The sequence below is a fragment of the Parasteatoda tepidariorum genome, chromosome 2 (genome assembly GCF_982258835.1).
Source record: "Parasteatoda tepidariorum strain Cologne lab strain chromosome 2, Ptep-v5.0, whole genome shotgun sequence".
NCBI lineage: Eukaryota > Metazoa > Arthropoda > Arachnida > Araneae > Theridiidae > Parasteatoda > Parasteatoda tepidariorum.
The window spans coordinates 83198555-83222707 of record NC_141756.1 but is presented as its reverse complement, the minus strand read 5'-3'; the positions used below and the strand labels follow the sequence as shown (position 1 = coordinate 83222707).

General features: G+C 27.8%; 1 protein-coding gene across 2 annotated transcripts in view; it reads right to left on the bottom strand.

The window, feature by feature from the left end:
• Tnpo (transportin 1) overlaps positions 1–24153 on the bottom strand; it is a 40837-nt gene that overhangs the window by 15500 nt on the left and 1184 nt on the right. Inside the window, exons 2-18 of one of the 2 annotated variants that reach the window (XM_043043721.3) lie at positions 21012–21087; positions 19014–19270; positions 15664–15879; positions 15457–15579; positions 13853–14032; positions 12421–12528; positions 12072–12132; positions 11273–11425; positions 10134–10306; positions 9119–9268; positions 8962–9036; positions 8766–8852; positions 7598–7705; positions 5730–5888; positions 3505–3592; positions 3038–3145; positions 996–1091 (exon numbers count right to left, since the gene is read on the bottom strand). In XM_043043721.3, coding sequence (XP_042899655.1) covers positions 996–1091; positions 3038–3145; positions 3505–3592; positions 5730–5888; positions 7598–7705; positions 8766–8852; positions 8962–9036; positions 9119–9268; positions 10134–10306; positions 11273–11425; positions 12072–12132; positions 12421–12528; positions 13853–14032; positions 15457–15579; positions 15664–15879; positions 19014–19270; positions 21012–21087 — 2218 coding nt within the window. The remainder of the gene's footprint in view (positions 1–995; positions 1092–3037; positions 3146–3504; positions 3593–5729; positions 5889–7597; positions 7706–8765; positions 8853–8961; positions 9037–9118; positions 9269–10133; positions 10307–11272; positions 11426–12071; positions 12133–12420; positions 12529–13852; positions 14033–15456; positions 15580–15663; positions 15880–19013; positions 19271–21011; positions 21088–24153) is intronic. The other variant, XM_043043723.3, reaches the window with a different exon arrangement.

Genomic DNA, 24153 nt, shown 5'->3' with positions numbered 1-24153 from the left:
TAATTTTAAAAATCAGACAGTTAAAATAAGATTTTTTGGGTACTATTTGACCAATTTCATTCAAATTTTATATTCTGCTATATAAAACTAGTTTTTAAAAGGATAGAAAAAATTTTATAAATAAAATAAAAAAATAAAATTATTAAAATTTGTTTTTTGCATGAAATTATTTTTAGATAAATGCTTAAAAATTCAATTTGCTTAAAAAGTTGGGAGATTTCTACTAGTACTGGTTTAAGCATTTTCAAATCAAATCAGTAATAAATTAGAATACTGATAATTTCTGCTTAATTTAAAATCTAAAATCAAAATATTTTATCTCTATGTTATCGTCTGCAAGTTCTTTTCTAATTCAAGATCCTCATTTATATAAAATATTCCTTTAATCTTTGATTTCTCTATAGCACTTAGCTTAAACATTTATTCTTTTTCTCCTAGTGTAAACTATTCTTTAAAATACTTTTAAAAAGGTTTTTGAAAATTTTCTGTTTTTCGTACAGTATTTGTTGAAGAGACATAAGAAACAATTTATAAGATAAGTTAATATTGATAATTAAGGAATAGAACAAATCTAATAAACGATTTTTGTAAAAAATTAGATGAACTTGCAGATAGAAAGGTCCATAATTAAAATACAGCTGAACATTTAATGCATAAAAATAAAATAAATACTAATTTCTTTCAAAAAACTTTTAAAACTGTAATTTAAAATAATAAAAAGTTCAAAGAAATAATTAAAAATCTAAATATCACACAGAAAAAGAGAAAATAAACATCCATGTTGCAGCTAACGACAGTAAAGAACAACATGCTTATTATATTATATACAAAATTTAGACTGGATCTGAATGATTAAGTCTAATATCTGAAACATACTTTTTTCCATATCAGAATTTAGTATGAAATCGTCTGATTGCGAAGTAAATAAAATACTGAACAAAGTTATCGATTTTACCTCATTCATTGATAACTTGTATTAAAGCTAAATAGCTCACCTGTATTTTCTAATAAAGTCTTAGGAGTATTTGGACGATTAATGATGTTGATTAATTGTGTTAAAACCATTAAAACATACGGCTTCATGTCTTGCCCTGAAAAAAATTTTTAAATTATCTTTCAATATAAGTGAAAATTCACACGAAAACAAATGTTTTAATATAAAATTTTAAGTTCTAATTAAAAGATATTATACAACTTGCACATAAAATTAATATAAAAGGATCATATCATGTGCCTCTAATATTCAAAATATGAACATCACAAAATCAGTTCTATTTCTCAATATATAATAGCAGTGTAAAAATGTATTATTCTTAAATAGGGTTCCAACTAAATTTTAATGAAAATCCAGACCTCACTTTTATTTACATCAAGCCTTGATTTTTATTTGTAATGTCAAATAATAGACTCTATGAGCAAAAAAAATATTGACTGATGATGGAGGTATGGAAGTTCCCCTGACTATAAAATTTTTACAACAAATAATTGCAATAACTGAGAGAACTATTTAACTTGAATCTCAATAACTGATTACTGTTACTGACAATTTGGAGACTGGTTATTTATGAGGTATAATGTAAGAATTTTCCAGGTTTGTTCAAAAAATTGCAACACCAAGCAAAATTTTCATCATGAGAGCTTGATTTTTCATTTGTAATGTCAAATAGTAGACTAGAGTGAAAAAAATATCGAATGAGGATGGAGGTATGGAAGTTTCACTGAACTTTGAAATTTTTACAACAAATAACTGTAATAACTGAGAGAACTATTTAACTCCATAACTGATTACTGTTACTGATGATTTGGAGACTAGTTATTTTTGAGGTATAACGTAGGAAATTTCGAGGTTTGTGTATCCGCACGGATTTGTAGCGCCATCTAGAGAAAACATGTAACATAGAGATAGAGTGTGTGTGTGTGTGTGGAAGGAAAGCCGTAAAGAGCTACAAAAAAGCTCTCTTCCAAATATTAATAAATAAATATTGTGCAAAATTACAGTCCGCTTATTTCTGTTTATTGAGCGAGTACATATTTACCTAGGCGTGGACAATAGTGGTCCTTCGAGCAGGAGCTCAAATATGCTACCTGTGGAAATTGTTGATAGTTAAAACAATGCAACGCCCGGCGGTATGGTGCCGAATTTTCCCTGACAATTAAAAGGTTTTTCTCTGTTCTTGACCAATGAGAGCACTGTTTAATATCTTACACAGGACTAGCAAAGAAGTGTGTACTGTATATAAATCAAGTAAATATTCTTGACATTTACTTGAAATAACAAGATCACTGGAATAGAAAGATTAAGTGCGCACATCTTAGTTCGAGTATATAGTTAAAGACATGGATAAGTTTCAGTTAACATCTCCATATTTTATTTTTCAAATGTAACATAATTTTGAAATTCAAATGAGAACCATCTCATTAATTTGAACAATATCAGGAACAAATTTTACTGTCATAACAGGTTAAAATTCACTTATATAGGATAAATGAGAATTTTAATTAACTAGTTTGCGATGTTGTAGCAATCAATACTTGTTTTTGCTTATTTACAGAAATTATTTTATACCCACATCTGAGTAAAATATAATTAAACATGTTTAAGTAAATCTTATTTCCTTTCAAATAAAGTCTCAATTGCATTTTTGGAGAAGTCTTTTATGGAAAAATATTTATCTTTTACAGAAAAGTTATCTATTGCAAATAGATAACTCTACAGAATGCAGAGCTTTACCTAGCCCGAAGGCATGAACGTGTTCTGTTTCGCAGAGTATTAATAGAGAGTGTAAACATATTTTATTTTTAATTATAGCATGACTTTGGTGCATCTCACAATTTTAAAACAAATCACTTAATTTATGGTATTAGCAAACAATATAAATACCTTATATTTGAGTTAAATTTAACTACACACTAACAAATGAGATAAAACATAGAAATAATAACAATTATCTAATTAACCACAACCAAAAATGTTATTTAATAAATGAAACTTAGAACCAAGAGTAAAAGAAGGCAGAAAAGCGTTACACAACAATACCTTGCTTACCCAGCTTCACTGAGATTTCTCCAATTGCCCATGTGGCATTGTTGCAAACAGATATAAAATCTGGATTCAAATTTTGGCTTAATATAGGCAAAAAATCCTCTGGAATTAAAAATATACATAGTCAATTACCTAGATATATTATTCCCATAGAAAAAAAAAACTTTAGAAACATTATGTTGGTAAAAATATTTCACAGGTACAGTATAATTCTTACATAGAACGTAAAGAAAAAGGAGAAAATATTAAATTTTAAAAGAGCTTATACACATTTTTACATACCTTAAAAAGCTTTATTTAACAAAAATTTGTAATTTGTATGAATATTGTAATATGAAAAAGTAAAAGAAATCAACGAGGATAAGAAAAGGATAAAATATGTCAACAGTTTTATAACTAAAAAAAATAAATCAAATTACATACTAAACAAAACTTAAATTACAACTAGTCACAATACTTACGTATACAGGGACTAACATGCTGAAAACAGGCTTTGGTTAAATCACCTAAGAGAGCAAATGAGCTTTGTCTTACTTCTGGCATTGAATCCTAAAAAAACCATAATTTAGAATTAGTAAAAATAAACAATTACTGATTTATTAATACTCTTGCGACAGCACACTATACACCCAGAAGCAGAAAGTGCCTAAAACTGTGACGTACGTCGCAGAACAAATGAAGTCCTGCAGAACAATTTGTATCTTGAATAAGTGACAGCGTTTTCCTGCGAAAGCAAGCCGTAAAAGAATTAAAATTCTAAGATTTTGTGAAGCAATTTGTGAATCGTGGGGATTCACGATTGACAGAATTGTTTTTTAAAAGACCAAATGCTTTCGATGGAGATTAAGAAGTTGTTGGAACAACAGACCAGCGAATGTTTGTGTTTGCAAATGGTGCATCATCTGGGTACTTGTCCCTTCGAAAGACATTTAATGTTCAGACCTTCATATCATAGTCATTTTATTAATAATTCATCATCGCCATTAACAAAATTTTGTACTTAAAAAGTGATTGATAAAGTAACAAATCAAGAATGTTTGCCTTGGTTTAAAAAATAATGTTGTGTATCTGTGCATGATCCTGTATTTTAATAAATGAAAATATAGTATTTTAACGAAAGTTGACTTTTTTTCGCTGTGAAATGCTTGCAGAACATATGTATAAATTAATAAGTCCTGTTGCAGAACATTTGAAAATATTCTGCTTATGGGACTATACATATCCACAAGCACACTATTATTACTAAGTCTAGTGGCACTATAGACTATAAAAACCAAAACATTCGTGATACATTTCACTATCTAATGGTAAAATTCTGTTCCATAAAAATACAAGTAGTATTAATCTGAAAATTATAATAAAATATTTAAAAATTATTAACCATTCTAACTGCTAAGAATATTTTTTAAGTTGAACAAAATGCCTGGGTATAAAGTAAAAAGTCTGCCATTAAGAAGACAAATTTTTGACCTTTATTTTTTACACGTTATTAAACCAGCAGGGGTGATTGTGAGCCCAAATCAAAATTCCGGAAAATTTCTTGAGTTAAAAAAAACAAAAAGAAAACGGTTTAAATTGAAAAATTAGAAAAAATAAAATTTAAACAATGTTTTTTTCCTTTTTCTCAATATTTCTTAGTTTACTTAAAATATATATAAAATTTTACACATACCTATACCATTTACACATACCTATGATGACCTGGAGAAGTAATTAAAATTTACAAATGTCTTTCTTTCTGGAGTTAATGATTATAACAACTATTCACTGATAAAAAATGAATATTAATCTTGAATATAAACTTATAAAGTATCTGGCTCTCCCTTACAAACAAATAAAATAATCTAAGTTTTTAAGTTCCACCTTTGAAAATTTGATTTCCGGAAACCTTTGTGATCAATGATTTTTTAAAACATCTTAACCTTCAATCTCCGGAAACTTCCGGATCACGGTTAGCGAAAAATCCGGATTTTTTCCGTGGCACAATCAGCCCTGAACCAGTAAACTAGTTTATCCTCCTTAGAAAAATATTCGCAAAATAAATGATAATGAGTATGAAACTTTAAATACCTAGAGTAAACTAAAAGTTAGACAAGAACAATTTCGTCAAAATATATTTTCGTTTTACCATTCTAATTATTGAAGTCAAAAACTTAATTTATCACCAGTGTGGCTTTTTCTACCTGTAATTAGTTCTTTTTTCTTTATATTAATATTTTAATTTAACACTTTATGATAGAAAAAAAATTCCGAGACAAATCACACTAATAGTTCTTAGAAAGCTTTAAAAAAATTGATAAGTGAAGAACAAAACTCAAATAAAAAGAAATGTGCAATTAACCTCAGGAAAAGGCAGGAAGAAATGAGCTGTTCTCGGAAAGAAATGTTTAGGGAACATATTGGTCAAAGCCTCATTAAGGTTCAGATAAAATTTTGTTTCTAAGAATAATGTTAACTAGGCTAGTTCGATTAGGCATAGCATTTTACGGACACGCATAAGATTAAAAAAAAAAGCAATATATTTATTACTAAGCAATTTTTTAAAATTTGAATTGCGCATATTTGCATTGCACACATTTTTAAGAATCCAATAGTCCTAAAATCATAAAGACAGACACTTTCCTATTTTCGATAACAAATAAGAAAAAATTTAAACCAAGTTCAAAATAAAAAAAGTATAATTTACCTGCATACACTGAAACAGCAACTGCATAATATTACTTGAAACGACTAGTGATTCAATGTGACCATTAAGACCTTCAGCTAAACCACTTAACAAATCTAATGCTACAATCATGAAGTCTTTATCTGGAGCTTCAAACTGATCAGGATTACTAACATTGGCCTTAAATTAAATAAAAAGTAAAATATTTTTTACAATATTTTTAATTAAACAAATTTATCAAATTTAACTATACTCATATTTTTATGATTCTGATTTTATAACTTGATTTAAATCAGGGGTCTGTCTAGGTTTTTCTGACAGGTACCAATTTTGTGAAAATTTAGACGTAATTTGTGAAAAATTAAAAATTAAATTAAGAAATCAACACAAAAATATGGATTTATCGTTTCTTAAGGGATACAAAAATGAAATTTTAAGAAAAAGTATTTTGTGAAACTAACGTTTTTCCAAAATTGAATTTGTGAAACTACCGTTTTTCCTAAAGTTGAATTTGTGAAGGTACCGCTAAACGGTAGTAAATTCGGCCTGGACAGACCCCTGTAAATAATCTCATTTATTGAGAATTATCTGTGATGCATAAGAATCCTAATCACAATTTTATCCAAATTAAATTTTTTCAGCGGGCGTAACTACCAATCCCAATTTTTAAAACTGCAGAAGATCAACTGCAAAATTACGGAAAAAATAGCTTAAAATAACAAAAGATAGCGTGAGGTACAAATCCTCATGTTATTTTATAGTATTTAAGAATTGATATATTAAATGATGAGATAGTTACAAAATTTTCATTTTATTTTAAAGCTAAATGTCAGATTACATATTTTTTTAAACTTGTTCTTATTATAAAAGAAAACTCTAACCATTATCATTTAAAACAATTTCCTTAATCATCCATTACAAGTTTTTTAAAAAAAAAAAAAACATTAAAAAATAGTTTGCTCAAAAATATGTACTTTTTACAATTCGACTATTATTTCTCAATAAAATATGACGTGATTAGGCAAACTTTTAATGGACATAAGACAGTTTTGTAATCAAGTAATCAAGCCAATTTGATAGTAAACACAAGTTTTTTCTAAATCATAAGCTTTAATACTGAATTGTACTTGAATTGAACTTGTGTAAATCTGATTCATCAACTGTTTTTACGGCAGTTAGTACGATTGATTTCAAAAAAAGGTTCATGAAGTTGCATTATTTTTTATGTGATCGTACCACAACACACTAATTTTAATTGCACAAGTGTAAGCACTTTTAGACAGGCTTGATTCCAACAAATTTTGTAGGATTTTGTCTTTTGGCAATTATCGGCAGCTATTGCAATATATAAATACATGCAAGCAAATGCCAAAATTCAGTGATTAAAAACATCTTAATAGACCTTTCCAGCTATTATCTGGAGAAGTTAATATGCCTGCAACTATAAAATTAACTACAATTATTCTCTTTTCAGTATCAATTATCTTTTTCCTGCAACAAAAAAATAAATAAATCATAGAAATATGGTGATATGATTTTTATAATCTTTCATATTATATATTTTTATACCATAATGAATAAAATTATATATCTTTAAAAGAAGTTAGCAAAGATTCTTTCGCTTTCTACTATTTGGAAGATTTTGAATCCTTAAAATCAAAATTTAATAAGTTACCTTGAAGTCACAGGAAACCTCACTAAAATAATTCTCTTAAGCTCTCTAATATAATTATCTAAAACAATAACTTATAATATATGGGCTTTTTACATTTTCAATGTCCTCATAGCTTTTGAAAATAATTTAAATTTGCTTGCATTATTCTTTTACCAATAAATTTGATAAATTACATATCTGCAAATCGATAAAATCTGACAACAAAAATACATACCATTGTCTGATTTAATGTTTGCTCCACAAGACTTAAACATCGACGAAAAACTGGTTCACAATAAGGCAAAAATCCTGACTGTAATGCAGTTGCTACACTAGATAGACACTAAAATGAAATGATTCCATTAAAAACTAATTTCAGTGAAGGATATTTCATAATAAAAAAATAAATCCAGTGGCAGAAGCAAACATTCATTTCAAAATAAAATAGCCAATAAGAATAAGCCAAGAAAGTCAGCCAATAAGAATTAATTTTCCGGATTACCAAAAAGCAGATTATAGGAAATGCTGATCATTACTGGATAGCTTCCACATATTTTTAATTTTAGAACATTGAAGCTAAGACTTGTATAAAAAAAATTTAAAGGTTTTTTTTTTGTTAATAATATTTAAAAACAGCAGTAACAAAAGTGATTTAGATTATCTGGAATTTCAATTCAGCAAGATTCTACAATACATAACATTTAAACGCTTAAGATCTGATAAGAAAATGACACACACACATATATATATATATACATATATATATATATATATATATAAATTCAATGCAAAGAAAAATCATAAAAGAAAATCAATGCAAATTGATATTTTAAAAAATACCAAACCTATATACAGTTTTTAAACATGCAACAGCTTCAGCCAAAGTGGTGCTTCATTAAAAAGTTCAAAAGAATAAATTTTATTTTTTTAAAAATATGTATAGAATAGATATAATTTTTAAAAAAATAAATATACATGCAATGCTTTGTTTACAATTTAAAGGGAAAAATTTTAATGAGCATAGCATATTAAAATAAATAAAATACATTAGTATTTTCTTTATTAGGAGTGAATAATCTCTCTATAGTTAACCACAATTAAAACACTGTGTTGAGTTCAACTATAATAACTTAATGTCATAATCATAAAAGTGTATTAAGTGTAACTAGAGAAAAAAATTTGTAACCTTGAATTTAACCTAGATTAGTAACTATGTATTTAGGTGTAATTATGGATAACTAGTACTGGACACTTCATGAATATTTGTTAATTGTGGCTTTCCTATTTTTTACTATCACAAAGACAAATACTGAGACACATTTAAGGCACAGGCCAAAGATTATACAGCCATCAAGACAATATGCAGTAGTAGAAAATGAAGGTTTAACAAAAATCATATATACCTCTAGCAAAGGAAATAAATCTTTGTCATCATCTTTTAAGTAGTTCCATTTTTCAATTAGTGGAGGCATAAGCAAATTAATATATTCCTAAAAATTAAAAAAGTTAAATTCAATTAAAAAAGTTTTGAAATTTGAGTATGATTAAATTGCACACATATATAGGTGTTCATTTGAAATGGTAATTTAAATGACATACTGGCTTGTTCAAGTGATGACCAACAGAATCAGCTAATGTACCGATGGCATCATACAGGATAAGAAGGTTTTTATGCTGAAAAACATTTCAATAATTAAATTCTATATCAATAAAATGTGAGTTTAATATTTATTACATATATGATTAAAGAAAATACCTGGTATTTATTAAAGGCGAATACAAGTGTTTCTAAAATAAAAGCAAGATATGGGACAAGTTCTGTACATGCTTCTTCCTCCAAAGTGGCAAATGCACTACATGCCGCTTCTTGTACTCTTTTATTTGCGTCTAGAACACGTTTCAACAACTAAATGAAAGAAAATACAAAAAGCCTTTAGCTTCTACTTTTTAAAATTCTTTAACTCTAATGTTTTCAAAACACCAAACTTTCTTTAAATGTTACTACACATATATAAAATGACTATTTTCTATCAGGCATGAAATTGAAAAAAAAAAATTCTGAAATAAATGAAAAGATTAAAAGAATGCATTTGCAAAATAATCAAGGAACTATCCAGCCAGTAGGAATAGATTACTTAATAATTTCTGTTCATAAGCAACTTTGTGGGTTGAAAAGTATTAAAATAAATACTATATAATAATTGACAGCAGCAAGTCTTTAAGGTTTCTAGGAAGAAGATAGATTTATTCTTAAACTATTAAGCCTTTGAAAAACATTATATCATGAATAATATTAAATAAGATATTAACAATAAGACAAGATATAAACTTCTGTGAAATTTTTATTAATAAAATTTTTTTCTGCATTTTTGTTTGTTTAAATGCAAATATACAATATTTTGCTGCTCAGTATAAAAATTATAATATTAGAAAAGTATAATTCAATTAATTTAATATTAGAAAAGTATAATTTAGAAATAGACCTATATTTATAGGCATATATAATAGGCATTTTATGCCTATATTAGTGCAGCTTAAATAAGTATCCAAACTTCATGTTATTCAAAATTGATGAATAAATTATATGAATTTAAAATATTCACCACAGAAACGACAAAAAACTTTAATATTTTCGACAGACTAAAATAAAAGAGAGAGTGATATATACATAAAACATTTCAAAAATAGCACTCTAAGAAACTATTAACTTTCAGCTTTCAACTATTTATTATTTACTAATAACATAAAAGAATTAAAAGCTTTTAAATTACCTCAATCATGAGGGGCTTTAGGTATGAGTCATGTGGTTGTCCCACAACCCAGTGAGAGTATCGACTGAGAGTCCAACAGGTAATTGATCTTACAAGTGCTTTCTTGTCAGACAAACAAGAAATTAAATAAGGTATTAGTTCAGGTAAATGTGGAATCATTCCATTCATACAACCTGAAAAATAAATATATTTTTTACAAATTTATAAAAAATTTATTTCATGAAAATAGGTAACAAACAGTCACTTAAAACAAAGTAGAAATTCACAGTTCAGTAATTGCACTCAGTTCAAATGGCTAAATTAGTCTGACAAATCCCTTCAATATACTTGCAAGAGAGGTAGCGCGAGTATCTCAATCCTGATTGGTAATTGAAATGTGACATTTGTTTACATTAGCAACTGTTTCCATTCTTTTCGAGTAAGTAAAGCCTGCCAAGTATCAATTAGCTTAAGTGACACATTCTATATTCTTTCACAAAGATTTCACTATATATTTCCTACTTAACACTAACACAGGCACGATGCCATGTAGAATATAGATTATGCATCAAAGTTGCCAGGTACACAAAACATATATAACAGGGTTACAATAAAATAAATAAATAATAAAACTAAATAAAAAACGTAAATGAGAAAGAATTTTTTAAAACAAATTTAATGTAATGTGCAATACAGCACTGTATAAAATTACCTTCCTATCAATCAGGTTTCTAACATTTGTGGAGAAGCTAAGCTCAAATTTAACAAGCCATTTTGTCTCTAAACAATTAGCTGGAACTAACATCAGAAGTCACATGTGTGGGTATCTGATCTTCTTGGAGCGCCAGTATGAAATTGTTTTCAACCATGATTGTTGCTTATAACAAGCATTGCCATAGATTGTACACATGAAACATATCTTTTTTGCCATGATTCAATATTTAGTTGGTTTGAGGATTAAAGAATAAAAACTAATTGCAATAGATGGTTGATGATGTTTTTACAAATGTGTTTCTTAAAAAAACTATCTTGCACCAACTCACTCATTATAATGGAAACATGCTTGGATTTTTCTAACATGAGTAGGAGATTTAAAACTATCCAATAAAATATAATTCATAATAAAAAAAAAAGGATTTAAATGAAAAATTATTGTTTACCCTCAGCAATTGCTCCTAAAGCAAGAATTCCAGATTCTTTTATTTCCCAATCTTGATGGAAAAGAGTTTCTCTCAAAATAGGAAGCAAAACATGCAGCAATTCTTCATGAAAAACACTAGCAAGTACATCTAATGCAGCAGCGGAACATTTTCCTATAAAAAAGGGGGAACATATATTAGATGTGATAATAAATGTATGAAAAATAAGAAATTTTCCCAGAAAACAGGTCAAAATTAATTAATAGTTTGAAGAACATAAGTAAAAATTTATAATTTTTGAGCAATTCAATATCAGTTTCAGATTTGCATCACAAAAATTAGAACCCCTAATTAGAATGAAATATGTAGAAATTCAGAACATTCTACTTTTAACATTAGGCTAAGAATCAAACTAGATTAAAATTGAGGGGAAAAAATAAAGTTAGCAGATGCAAAAATGTAAAGCAAATGTTAAAAAAAAAAAAAAAATGATGACACTGTACTGAGCTAATAACAAATTTTGCTGAAGAAATGACAGGCACCCAATCACCTCAGAAATTCTCTGTGCATAGTTCGCATTGATATATATACATCTGTTAACGTTTTTTGAATTGTTCATTTTTAGTGAAAATAACTATGAGCAAAAATTTTAGTCTGGCTTACACTAATGTCATGGAATAGACATTTTGAATTTAATAGAAAATAAAAATTAGCTTAAATAGAAAATCAGAGGAATTTTTTCATTAAAAAATCAATGTCAATTAAAAACTCACAAGTTCACATTAACAAAAGATTAATTTTAAAACATAAAATAGCTTACTTAAATTCCAATCAGATAATGATGAATCATCATCTAATCCATCATCAGATTCAGTATCATTCTGGAAAATAATATAAATTTAAAACATTAAACAGCAACAAAGTTCACTCAATCTGTTTTGGTCAGTTAAAAAAAAAATTTGAAATAAATAAATAGAAATTTATAATGAATTCAAGCATCAGTTAATAAGGGACAACATAATATCTTAATTATAAATAATGAAGAATTAGAAACAATAAATTAACCCTAACAGTAGTTTAATGAAAACAGATACAATATTATTCTACAATAAGTTTCAAGTTTTTTCATGCGGTGCAACCTATAGCAATAAAAAATATCATGCTTTTACCTCAGTATTATCATCCATATGTTTTTGACTATGTGTTTTTGATTTATGAAATCTCGGCCTAATGTCTTCTTCTCTGTCAGGAATCATTTCATCTTTCTCAACATCACCCTGCAACAAAGAATTCACAATTTGAGTTCAAATCTAATTCATCATTAGAAGTCACAGTCTTCTACCATAATGAAATGAATTGTGACATTTAATAATCTCTCATTTTGTAAAATACATTTTTTTCTACTCTTATAAGTGGCAAAGATGATCGCAGAAGGGTCAATAATATAATTACAGTGTACACAATTTTTTCTGAAAACTATACTTCATCATACATAATTTTTTCTGCAATTTTTTCCTATCATTTTAGGAAGGAATTTTGGCCATATTTACAACTGAATCACACAACCCTTCTCATATAGTTACAAATGAAAATTTATTTAAGTAATTGATTTGATATTATATTTTCAGCAGTTAACTTGGCACAAATGTCTAAATTCATGGGTGCCACGCTAAAAAGTTTTAAGACTGAACTTATTTTTTGATCAAATAATACTGTCTAGCATTGTTTAACAAACTTTTAAAAATTAAAAGCTCACTGACAACAAAATTTACCTTTCCTTGATAATAGCCTACATATTAAATCAATCATTTGGTTATTTTTTCTAAATAAAGATTTTGTTTATTTTATTTTATGAGGGGGTTTTTTAGAGAACAAAACTAACCTTGTATATATTTTTACACCTATTACTGACCAACTAACTTTTGCCTGAAACCATTTATATCTATATTTTTCACTTAATTATTTTTTGTTTTAACAATATTTTCATTTTTAATAATCTTGATTTTATTTGCCAATAGGTTTAGGGGCAGCATGTCAGTAGGTTTAGGGAAAGGGGGAGAAAAACAAACTTGAGCAGATTTAGTTTCAGCAACGAAACAAATTTTGTTTTATACATACAGATGTTGAAGTTCCAATCAATCCCATTCGTCAAGGCTTAGTGAGGCTGACAAAAGTCCTGACACTATTCTTTTATGTCAGTGTGGCACCATTACTAGTTCATTTTGCAATAATAGTAAAAAAAAAAAAACAAAGTTTCATCAAAATGTAACACTTTAAAAAAAAAAAAAAACAATTCAAATTTCTAATGAAATTTTATTTAACTGATAGAATTTATTAGTCCACTGATTTTTCTAAAGACTGATTTCAGTCCCTAGGGCTGAAAAGTTGCAACTATGCTAAATGTAGATCTCTCAAACCATAGAAGTATAAATAAAAGTTAAAATCTACAGCTAAAATCAAATGAAATCTACAGTTTTATACTACATGATAATTACATTGATCATAATGAAGTTATTTCCTAGACATACATCCTCGTAAATTATCAACAATCCCATTTTTAGAAATAATGCAAAACAATAATTACATTTTTAAAAAACTTACTTTTAATAGAATAATATCAAGTTCAGAATATTTCATTCCTCTAACTAAAGTTGGAATTAATGTCTGTAAATGAGGTGTCAAAGCTTCTTTACAAATAGGTTCATCAGCAAGAGACAGCCAAAATTCACAAGCTTCTAATGCAACTCCTTCATCTAAATCTTGAGTTCTCATCAGCATATACTAAAATAGAAAGTTAACTTCTCAGGCATAGTGGACAGCAAGTACAAAATTGGTAAATAACAAAAATAAAATGCAATAAATTTTTTCATTTTCGTTGGGCACGGCAACGAATTTTTGATAGATTTCTATTACAATTCTTAAATAGACTGAATTAAAAGATAATAAAATACAATTCTTATTCACTCTTATTCTACTGAGATAAAAAAAAATTATTTTTTCAAAAATCAGTTTTTCTTTTAACAGCTTTAGTTTTCTTTTTTTTTGCACTCTACTCTCGTTTGTTAAAGAAATTTATTGCCAAACAATAACATATTAACTATTAAGATTTTAAGCTTCCTTAATGAGGATCATAAAAAAGGTCATTTTCAATGTAACACACCAATTGCGGTCGCGAGAAAAGGAGAATCTGTTTGGAGAGTTTTTCGCAAGAAATAAATTTCACCAACCAGGTTCTCACTTTCCCTAAGACCGCAATTGGATCTGCATGAATCACATGCAGAGACAATGTTTTTTTCAACTAGCTACTATCAAACATAAACTCTGCAAAAAGAAAGATAGTTTTATTTTGCAGAAAAATGAAAAAGAAATTTGAATCATGCCATGTTTGACACTCAGTAATCAAATCTTCCAAAGTTATGTTGAAGTAAAAAGATATACACAAATACGATTGACACCATCTGTCGGGTAAAAAAATAGGCATTATAAGTTCTGGTACAGGGAAAAAGTCTGGAGCATTACGTACATTCGTCTACAGATAATACCGGTAGTTGATTTTAACAATCTGTGGATATATATAAAAAATTATGGTACTTGTAATAAAATTAGAAAATTAAATCTTTTAAAAAGTATCTCAAGACCAATTTCTTTTTACCAGGGGTGATTGTAAGTCCAACTCAAAAATCCTGAAAATTTCTCGAATAAAACCCTTAAAAAAAATTTATATCTTTATAAATTTAAATCATTGAAATTTTCAAAACATGATTTAAATGAATAATTATGTGCAAGCATACTTTCAATGAATAATTATGTGCAAGTATACTTTTATCTCTAATCACATTTATTATTCTACCAAAAAAAATATTTACAAATGAAAGAGATGCCAAGTATAAAGTCTAGTTCTAATATTTTTAAATAAAATATGCAAGAATTTTTATACATAAATGTAATTGATGATTCCTTGAAACTTCTGGACTTTGGATTTCCGGAAAGCGGTTAGCGAAAAATCCGGAGCAAATCACCCCGTTTTACAAAAAATATTGGACTAATAGATGCCTCAAACTCAAATTAATTTTCCATCACTTTAAATTATTCCCTGACTGACTTTGTCTTGATTTTTCCAGATATATTTAAAATTGCTTGACTTCTCCCAGTACCCCCTATTTTGTGGTCACTCATGTACCCCCTATTTTGTGGTCAACACTTACTTCAATGATGTGATGCATGTGAGGAATGAGTCTATCCATCCGTACTTCCAACAACATAACAAGTGCTCTACAAACATTTTTACGGACTTCTGGATCTTCATCTGATGCCAAATGAAATAAATTCTAAAAAAAAATATTAGCTTTGTTATTCCAACATGACAAGTAAACCTTAAATCTAAATATGTTTGAAAAAGAAAATTGAAATACCTCTAAAAATGAATCAATATGTAGCATTAAAACTTGAGTTCGGTTGATGATAAATTGATTGACACAAGCAATAGCATGGGAACGGATTTTGGGACTAGAATGTCTGAAGAACTGTAAAAATTTGGGGATTAATATATTTAATGGTCTATTTAAAGCATCTGAATCCAAGTATTCTGCAGAATCTTCACAAATTTTTTGCAGAGCACCAAAAGAACCCTAAAAATAAATTGAGACATATATAAATACAAATATTTTCCAAAAAACTAAAACAATGACCTATTAAAACAAATTAAATATAACTAATTACACTGTTTTAAATCAGAAAAATTATTTTTATTTTTCAGTAAAATCGAATAAAATAGTAATTAACTAGCAGGAGAAAAAATGTTCTGAATTACTCAAGCAATAATTTAATTTTGTTTAAGACATACCATTCAAACTAAAAACAAAGATTCCTATTCATGACTTTCAAAGCATGCAGTGTATAACAGAATAACACTATCCTAAGATGTATCAGTGATGTAACAAATGAGGTGCAATACGGTTTATAAATGACATAAGCATGGGTGCCAATCTAAAAACTTTCCAGACTGAATTTACTCTTTGACTAATTAGCAATTCGATCCAATTGTCGAACGAGGTCATCAACGTTCCGTGACATTGCATTGGTTAACAGAATTTGAATTAACAAACATTCATTGCTCAATGACTGCATAAAACATCTTTCCATGAGAATGGCCCATATATTATATCAATGTCATGATTGTTTTTTCTAAAAATATTTTTTTCTTCGTTTTTCAGTTTATTGCCAACAGCAAATAAAACAAAAATAAAAGCTGCGCCGTATCTTTTTTACACCATTTACTGAACAATAAACCACCATTTTTTCTTGAAACCATTCATATCTCTACTTATTTTTCACTTTATCATCACAGGGTTCCCACTCAATTTCAGAAAAAAAATTCTCTGACTCTTCCAGGTATATCAGGTAAATTTCAATGAAAATCAATACCATATTTTACCTACGCTACGAAATGTTTCATCAGAAAATTTTCATTCTTTTATTTGTAATGTCGAGTATTAGATTTTCTATGTAAAATAAATATTATATGAGGAAAGAAGCGTTTCAGTTTGTCTAAAATGTGAAATTTTTACAATAAATAATTATAATAGATGCTAGAATTATTTAACTTGAATATCAAAAACTGAGTACTGTTACTGACAATTTTAAGACTGGTTTTTTTTCCAGGTATAATGAAGGAATTTTCCAGGTTTTTGTAAAAAAATTGCAACTTTACCTGACCATTCCCTGATTTTTGGAATTGAAAAAAAATTCTCTGACAATCATGGGTGCAAGTTGGAAAAAAGGCCAAGACTGAAAATTTTTTGACTGAAATACCTAACATTACACAATACCCCCTCCACATATGCAAACTATCTAAGTAAGCTTTACCATAATACATCAAGTTTAAATACTGTACAAAAAATATTTATTCATCTGTCTTTTGATAAAATAACAACAGGACATAAGAAAGTAGACCAATAACGTAGACCTAAAAAATATTTTTAAGGGCAGAAGAAAAAAAAATTCCGATTTCCGTCTTCGAGTCAGTCTTGTTTCCGTCTTACTTCCGTCCGCGGACATTTTCGAAAGACGGAAATCCGTCCTGGGGACGGAAGACTTGCACCCATGCTGACAATTCCAGGTTTTCCCTGTTCTCCCTGACCCGTGGGAACCCTGTCATCAATTTTTCATTAGCTCATTAATTTTTTTCTTTTTTTTAAATCTCAATTTGAGCATGTTATTTTAATTTTCCAAGCATTTCTAAATATCACGGGAAAAAACTCAAGCTCAAGCAGATTCAGATCAAACATGAGAAGAGCTTTATCATCCCAAAAGATTTTTATTAGGTTCAATTGCTTCATCATTATCTTGCAATAACAAAGAAAAAAAATTTTCTTTAACAATAATTTTGTTAAACTATTGTAAACCAAAAATAATCGTTAATTTTTTTTAGCAAATCACAAAACCAAATTGGAAAGAGACTAGAAAATGGTATTTTTCATTAATATGTTCGTCATTACAAACATCTTCAGTGAAATAAAAGAAAATCATTAATTTCCCTTAAAATTGTGTAAAAACATTTCTATGCCACTGATTTTTCTCAAGACTGAAGAGTGGCACCCATGGACATAAGTGAATGATAACTGCAAAGACGCGCTCGGTCAAATAGATGTGCAACTGTTGAGCAACCAACCACACAGTTGAACCAAAGGGCTACCAACAATGTCACCTCAATGACGGTTCAACAAATGATGCTGTGTATGGATCTCTACAACATTTGCCTAGTTAATGTACCTATGCCAACTGCCATTCATCAGCAATGAAGACAAACTTCTATGCCAATACTGAAACTGTACTTCCACTAAGTGGCTCTTTCCAATAAATCAAGTTTTATGCTCTGTCAAACAAATGGGCGTTTGTTTAAAATGTCTGAAAGTTGAGCTGCCAAAATTTTTTACTATCGAAAAGAAAAATCTTTCTGCAAGTACTTTGTAAAGTTCTGTGACAATGTCGACACGATTCTGCCACAGGGAGTTTTAGTAATTTCTTAATAATTTTGGGAAAATACAAAACTACTAAACGATATACAGCCAGGGGTCTGTTTGGACATTTTGTGAAAGGTCCGGTTTTGTAAAATTGTGAAAAAATTACTCATAATTTGTGAATATAAAATAAATGTTAAGTCACATTCTTTCAACCAGGGTCCGGCTTTTGTGAATTTGTGCAAATAAGGGTCCTGTTATTGCAAAAAACTTTTTCAGGGAGTTTTTAAATTGTGAAGACATACAAAATTATGCTCAAAACTGGAAAATTATAATTAAAAAAGAAAATTTTTAAAAATAAACAGCAATTGCTGCTACTAAATTAAAGATGCAACACACAAAAATTTAGTATTTAGCATATACTGCTGCAGCAGAATATTAATATCGGACGAATAAAGGAAGAAGCGTCTGCTGAGGACAAAACTTAGTTCGTTTACATCCCTCCCTTCCTGGGAAGGGTCCAATTAAAAGATAAATTATTTTGTGAAGGATCCATTTTTAAGTTAAATTATTTTGTGAAGAGTCCGCAAATTTCTCATAAACAGTCCCCTGACAGCAGAAATTTATATATAACCAAAAATACTTCTGCCTTTTGCTTCACACAAAACTGAGATTTCAGAGAATTTTTACAAACTAAACGTAATTACAAAAATCAACTAATTGTTATTGGTTGACATAATCAGTTAATCAAGTGTGCACAATATAAAATCAAAAGTAATAAGAAAATATAACTCAACACATACTTCACAAACATTATAGTCTTCAGAGTCTAACAAGTGGCACAAGCGCGGTAGTAAATCAACCCAATTTGTAAGCTCGCCTTTTGAAGCAATAGTGGTAATTAAAATGCCTATAGTAGCTCGGATTAAAGGTGACGGATCTCCAACACTGTTCAAACATTCTGACTTGATGAATTCTGTAACTTCAGGTGGAAACTGATGAAAATGAGCTTTTACATTATTTTTCAATATTAACCCACTCAGTGATCTAGTTGGCTCATCTATAAAAAAAAAAGACATAAGTGACTTTTTAAAGTAGATTTATTAGGTAGATTAGTACATTTATTTATTATTACAAAAATATAGAAAACATGCTGAAAATATTGCATTCCACTTAGAGAAGATGTGAAAAGAAAAAAATTTCACACAAATAAAATTTAAACTTTTGCAATGTACTGCTATTCTGATCTGATGCCATACCAAACTGAAAATTTATGTTCTAAAATCTAAACCATTGATTTCAGAACATCGATACAAGATCAGGGTGCATTCTATTTTTCCGAAAAAAAATTCCCAATTTTCCCCAATTATCCAGAATAAAAATTCTACAAACTAATACATTTAGAGCAACACATCACACTCTACATGCTTAAGTTTTACAATATTATGATTAAACTTTCATATTGTATTTAATAACCTAGTTACCAATTAAATTTTAATAGTTGGCAATGACTATTAAATGATATGAACAAAAGTTAAAAGAAAATATGAATCCACAAACATCAAATAATTCCAAGCATTTTAAAAAGTTTCAAACAAAAGTAGCAGTAGTACTTTATTTGCGTTGCACCAGAGCTGCACAATGGGCTATTAGCAACGGTCTGAGAAACATCACTGAGGATAATTTGGAGATATGCCTTCACAATTTTTATCCTCTGCTGAGAGCATGGCACCCTCATATCAGCAGCCTGGCAAATCAAAATTCAACTTTCATTCTATATTTAAAATTCTTCCATGAGCAATTTTTTTCTTTGAATTTTTTACTTATTTATTTTGCTTTATCAGAATTTTTTTTTTTTTTTTTTTAAACATTTTAATGTTGTCTGTAGGCACTGCTCGTGTCCTTTCTTTTCCCTTGTCAACAGAAATAAGCAAATCATTTACCTTCCCCCATTAGGCACTTAAGTAATATTTGAACGGCCCTTGACAGACATTCAGACGTTTTAGAAAACAAAATTTAATACCATTTATCAGCTAACATTTGTGTTAGAATTTTTAATCTCAAATTCAATACAAAGGTGTGTGTTATCTTTATGGAAGAGCTACAGATAGTAAAATTTCAGTTTTTATGTATTAATTTACAACAAATTAATTTTCAAGAATGTAATGCCATTTTAAGTACTAGTTGCTTATAATTTACGAGAATATCTATTTTTTAACATTTTCATAATCTTAATTTATACGAAAATCAAAAAAAAAAATTTCTTTACTTGTTCCGAATTATATGAAAAATCTGGGCTGCACTGTAAGAAATATTCCATTTTTGTCAATAAAAACTTAAGATGGATTTGTTATTTTACAACCTAGTCAATATTTAAAAATGTAATAAATTGAAACCTATACATATTAAAATACATACAAAAGCACTATGTAGGAAAAAAGGGATACCTGGAAACTTATGAATAACTCAGTATATTATTACAATTAAATTTAGTATAAAAATCACAAGTAAAAACAATAAGGAAAAAAATCTTTTTCACAATTATATTACCTGCAAGTCACCAACAATTTATTTCAATTAAGTAAATAGGTACAATCTATGTGCTACTACTAATTTGTCGCTCATCAAAAATTAATTACTTGTTACAAACAAAATTTAATCATATTCAAGATATATTTTTAAAAAAATACCAGTCATTACATAATATGCTTTTAATAGCCATTATCAAAGGGGAAAATTTTCTCAAAAAAAGTAACCAGTCATCTTCATATTAATTTTAAAATAAAAAAATATATATATACCTTCTGAAGTTAGCTTTGTAAGTACAAAAATAAGGTAGTTGTTGAAATCTGGAAATTTATTTAACTCTTCAAGTTTCTACAAAATGTTAAGAAAATTTTGAAAAAATTTGTGAATACATTAAAAACAGAATAAACAATGTTAGCATAAAATATCATGGTATAGCAGTGATAAAACATTTAACTATCATCTTGTATATAATAGTCTTTCAAGCATTTACACATGAATTGATAACATTTTGAATTATGATCCTTAATCAAACACCTAAGTTTTATGATAACTTAACTAAACTTATAACTATTAGTGTCACATCTTAACTAATCATTCAACTTAAGACTAAAACTAAAAATGTTTTATTTTAAAATTTATTTACTTTATGACAAATAAATTACTATGGTTTAAGGAAAATACTCTCATTTTTTTTTAAAGTGGTAAAAATTTAAATATCAGAAGATGTTAAGTGTTATGTTAAGTGTTATGATAACATTCAAACTTTTGAAAACTGACATCAGTTTCCTTGATCTGATTGCATTGAATTAATTTTTTAATAAGCTGAGAACACACATTGAATAAAATTATTTTACTTGTCTAGGCATTAACTACTGCCTATATTTTGTTATCAACAATCTCAAACAAGAGCTATGGACACAGTTAAAGAATTTCCACTACGGTTTTTTCTATTAACTTCGAATCAAGGCTGAAAAAAACTCCGGTTTTTTTTTAAAGAGCAAACCTCAATTGAGTTTTTTGGGTTCAACTAGATTTTTTTTTTTTTTTGAGAGGGGGATACTATTTTTACAAGGGAGGATATAAGGAACAAATACATAGTATTTCTTAAAGATGAAATAATTTAATTTTTAAATCTATAAGAACGTAGTGTTAATATTAGAAGATATATTAAACATAAAATTTATTTTAAAAGTTAACAAATAAAATCATAATACAGCTTCATATACTTTTTATTACGTAAGAACTAATAAAAAAATGTTTCTCAATGTCACTAAATTGATTTAATTTTATTTAATTTCCATGATATAGATATTACATAAAAGGCAATCCTTTCAGAAAAATATCCAATACTCTTTTTAAACCAGTAGCTCTTTCTTAAATTTTAGTTTTGACCATGATCAATAAACACAAAAATAAGATTGCCTTAACATTTACTATCAGTCACACTTGCAATTAGAAAGGAAAAACAAAACTTAAACCAGCTAGCTCAACAGCTAATAAATGCAAATTTTTTACATGGGGACAATGACATTCCAATCTTAATTCCCAAATGAGAAAGTTTTGGTTTCAACCAGAACAGAAGAGATTAATACAGATGTGGCATTCATTATATTTTTATCTAGTCAATACATGATTAATTAAAGCTCTGCTGCAAATGTGCAAAATTATCAACAAAACACTTCACATTGGGTGAGATTTATAAAAATGGAGCCAGTTGAGCGGCTCCATATGTCAAGCATTTGAAGTTTTTAAATGGTTCTTAAGATCTAATTTGAAATATTCCCCTTCTCTCTTTTCACGAAAAAAAAAAAAGGATTTCATGTTAGTTAAAATGGTTTAACAACAAATGTTCATTTATAATGACTATCTAACACTGTGCTAGCTTTATTTTTTATCAATTTTTTTCACATTAGGATTAATGAAATTTAAACACATTGAGTGAACAAAAACTAGAAATAATATTTTTATAAGTTTCTGAAAATTTTGAAGTGAATATTTCAATCCTAGAGATCTTCATGCCAACTACAATCGCCTGGGTGCCAAATTAATTTTAAAAGGGAAAATTTTTTTAAAATAACATGTAGATGTTTGCCCAGTGGCTACATGTTATGTGTTTTTCTTTTTTTATTTCTGTTATGTTATTTAATTTCTAGATAAAAATAAGAGCTAACCATATAAATCTTTTTACATCAATCACTAAATTGTAGACCACTAACTTTTTCATGAAGCTACACATATCTCTACATATTTTACATTTCGCCAATATTCACTTTGTATCCTACCTCTATAAATTTCTTTAAAAAAAAAACATTTAAATTAAATTTGGAAAACATTTCAAAACGTTGGGGAAAAAAACAAGAAAATTTACATATAAAGGTACACATTTTGTCAAAATAAGCAGGCACTGAGCACATAAGGAGGCAATCATGCTCACTCTTTCATTGCTAAGCTACATCATTACTTGATCATTTTGCAATAATTATAAAATTCAAAAATGTTTACATTAAAATGCAATAACTATTTTTATTTAAACAAAAATATTTGCTACACTTAAAGGAAAAACAGAAATTTTAAATATGAAAAACAAATGGAAAAGAGATTATTTTATGGACTGAAGAATGGTACCTGCGCAATACGGAAATATCCCCAATACTGTTACCCCAACATTATTTAGAGAAGATTTCCACATCAAAATGATTAAGTTTAGATTGTGACTTCCAGCTGTGGCTTACGAGAAAACAAAAGAAAAAACATCATAGAATGGGACCAACTACAAAGATGTAGGTAACTTGTAACCACCATTGCAAACCATATAATTTTCTTTTTTCTAAAATTAGAAACTATAAATAATTTTTAATTAACTTTATTTAACTTTATATAACTTTCTTCTTTACAATATTCTAAACTTTAGTACACGCAAACAGATACTAATAATAAATATACCAAAAATAATCAACCCCCTTGTTAAAGTCGTCCCTTGTTTACAAGTTACATACTTCATTTAGGTCCCTTTCTGTAATGCATCATACAGCTTTCCAAATGCTACAGCCGGATAGTTGCGGAATAATGTTAATAATTTTAATGTAGAAATTATTTAAAATTTCCCTATATATGCTTAACTTTAAATCTGAAGTTGAATATTTTAAATATTGAATAAAATTATCACATTAAGAACTGATGTTCCATGAAATGAGTAGATCAAAAAAAAATTTTGTCTAGTTAATGACTACATTTTGATCTGAATCAGTCAAGCTAGTTCCACTTCATACAAAAGAACTCTCCGACTATAAATTATTCCCTTAAATATAGGATATAAATTCTTTATAGCAAACATATTTAGATTACGCGCTAAGCATCTAAATATTACATTTCATTTTTTACTAGCTTGGCATATAAGCTTTAAAAAAAAAAAAC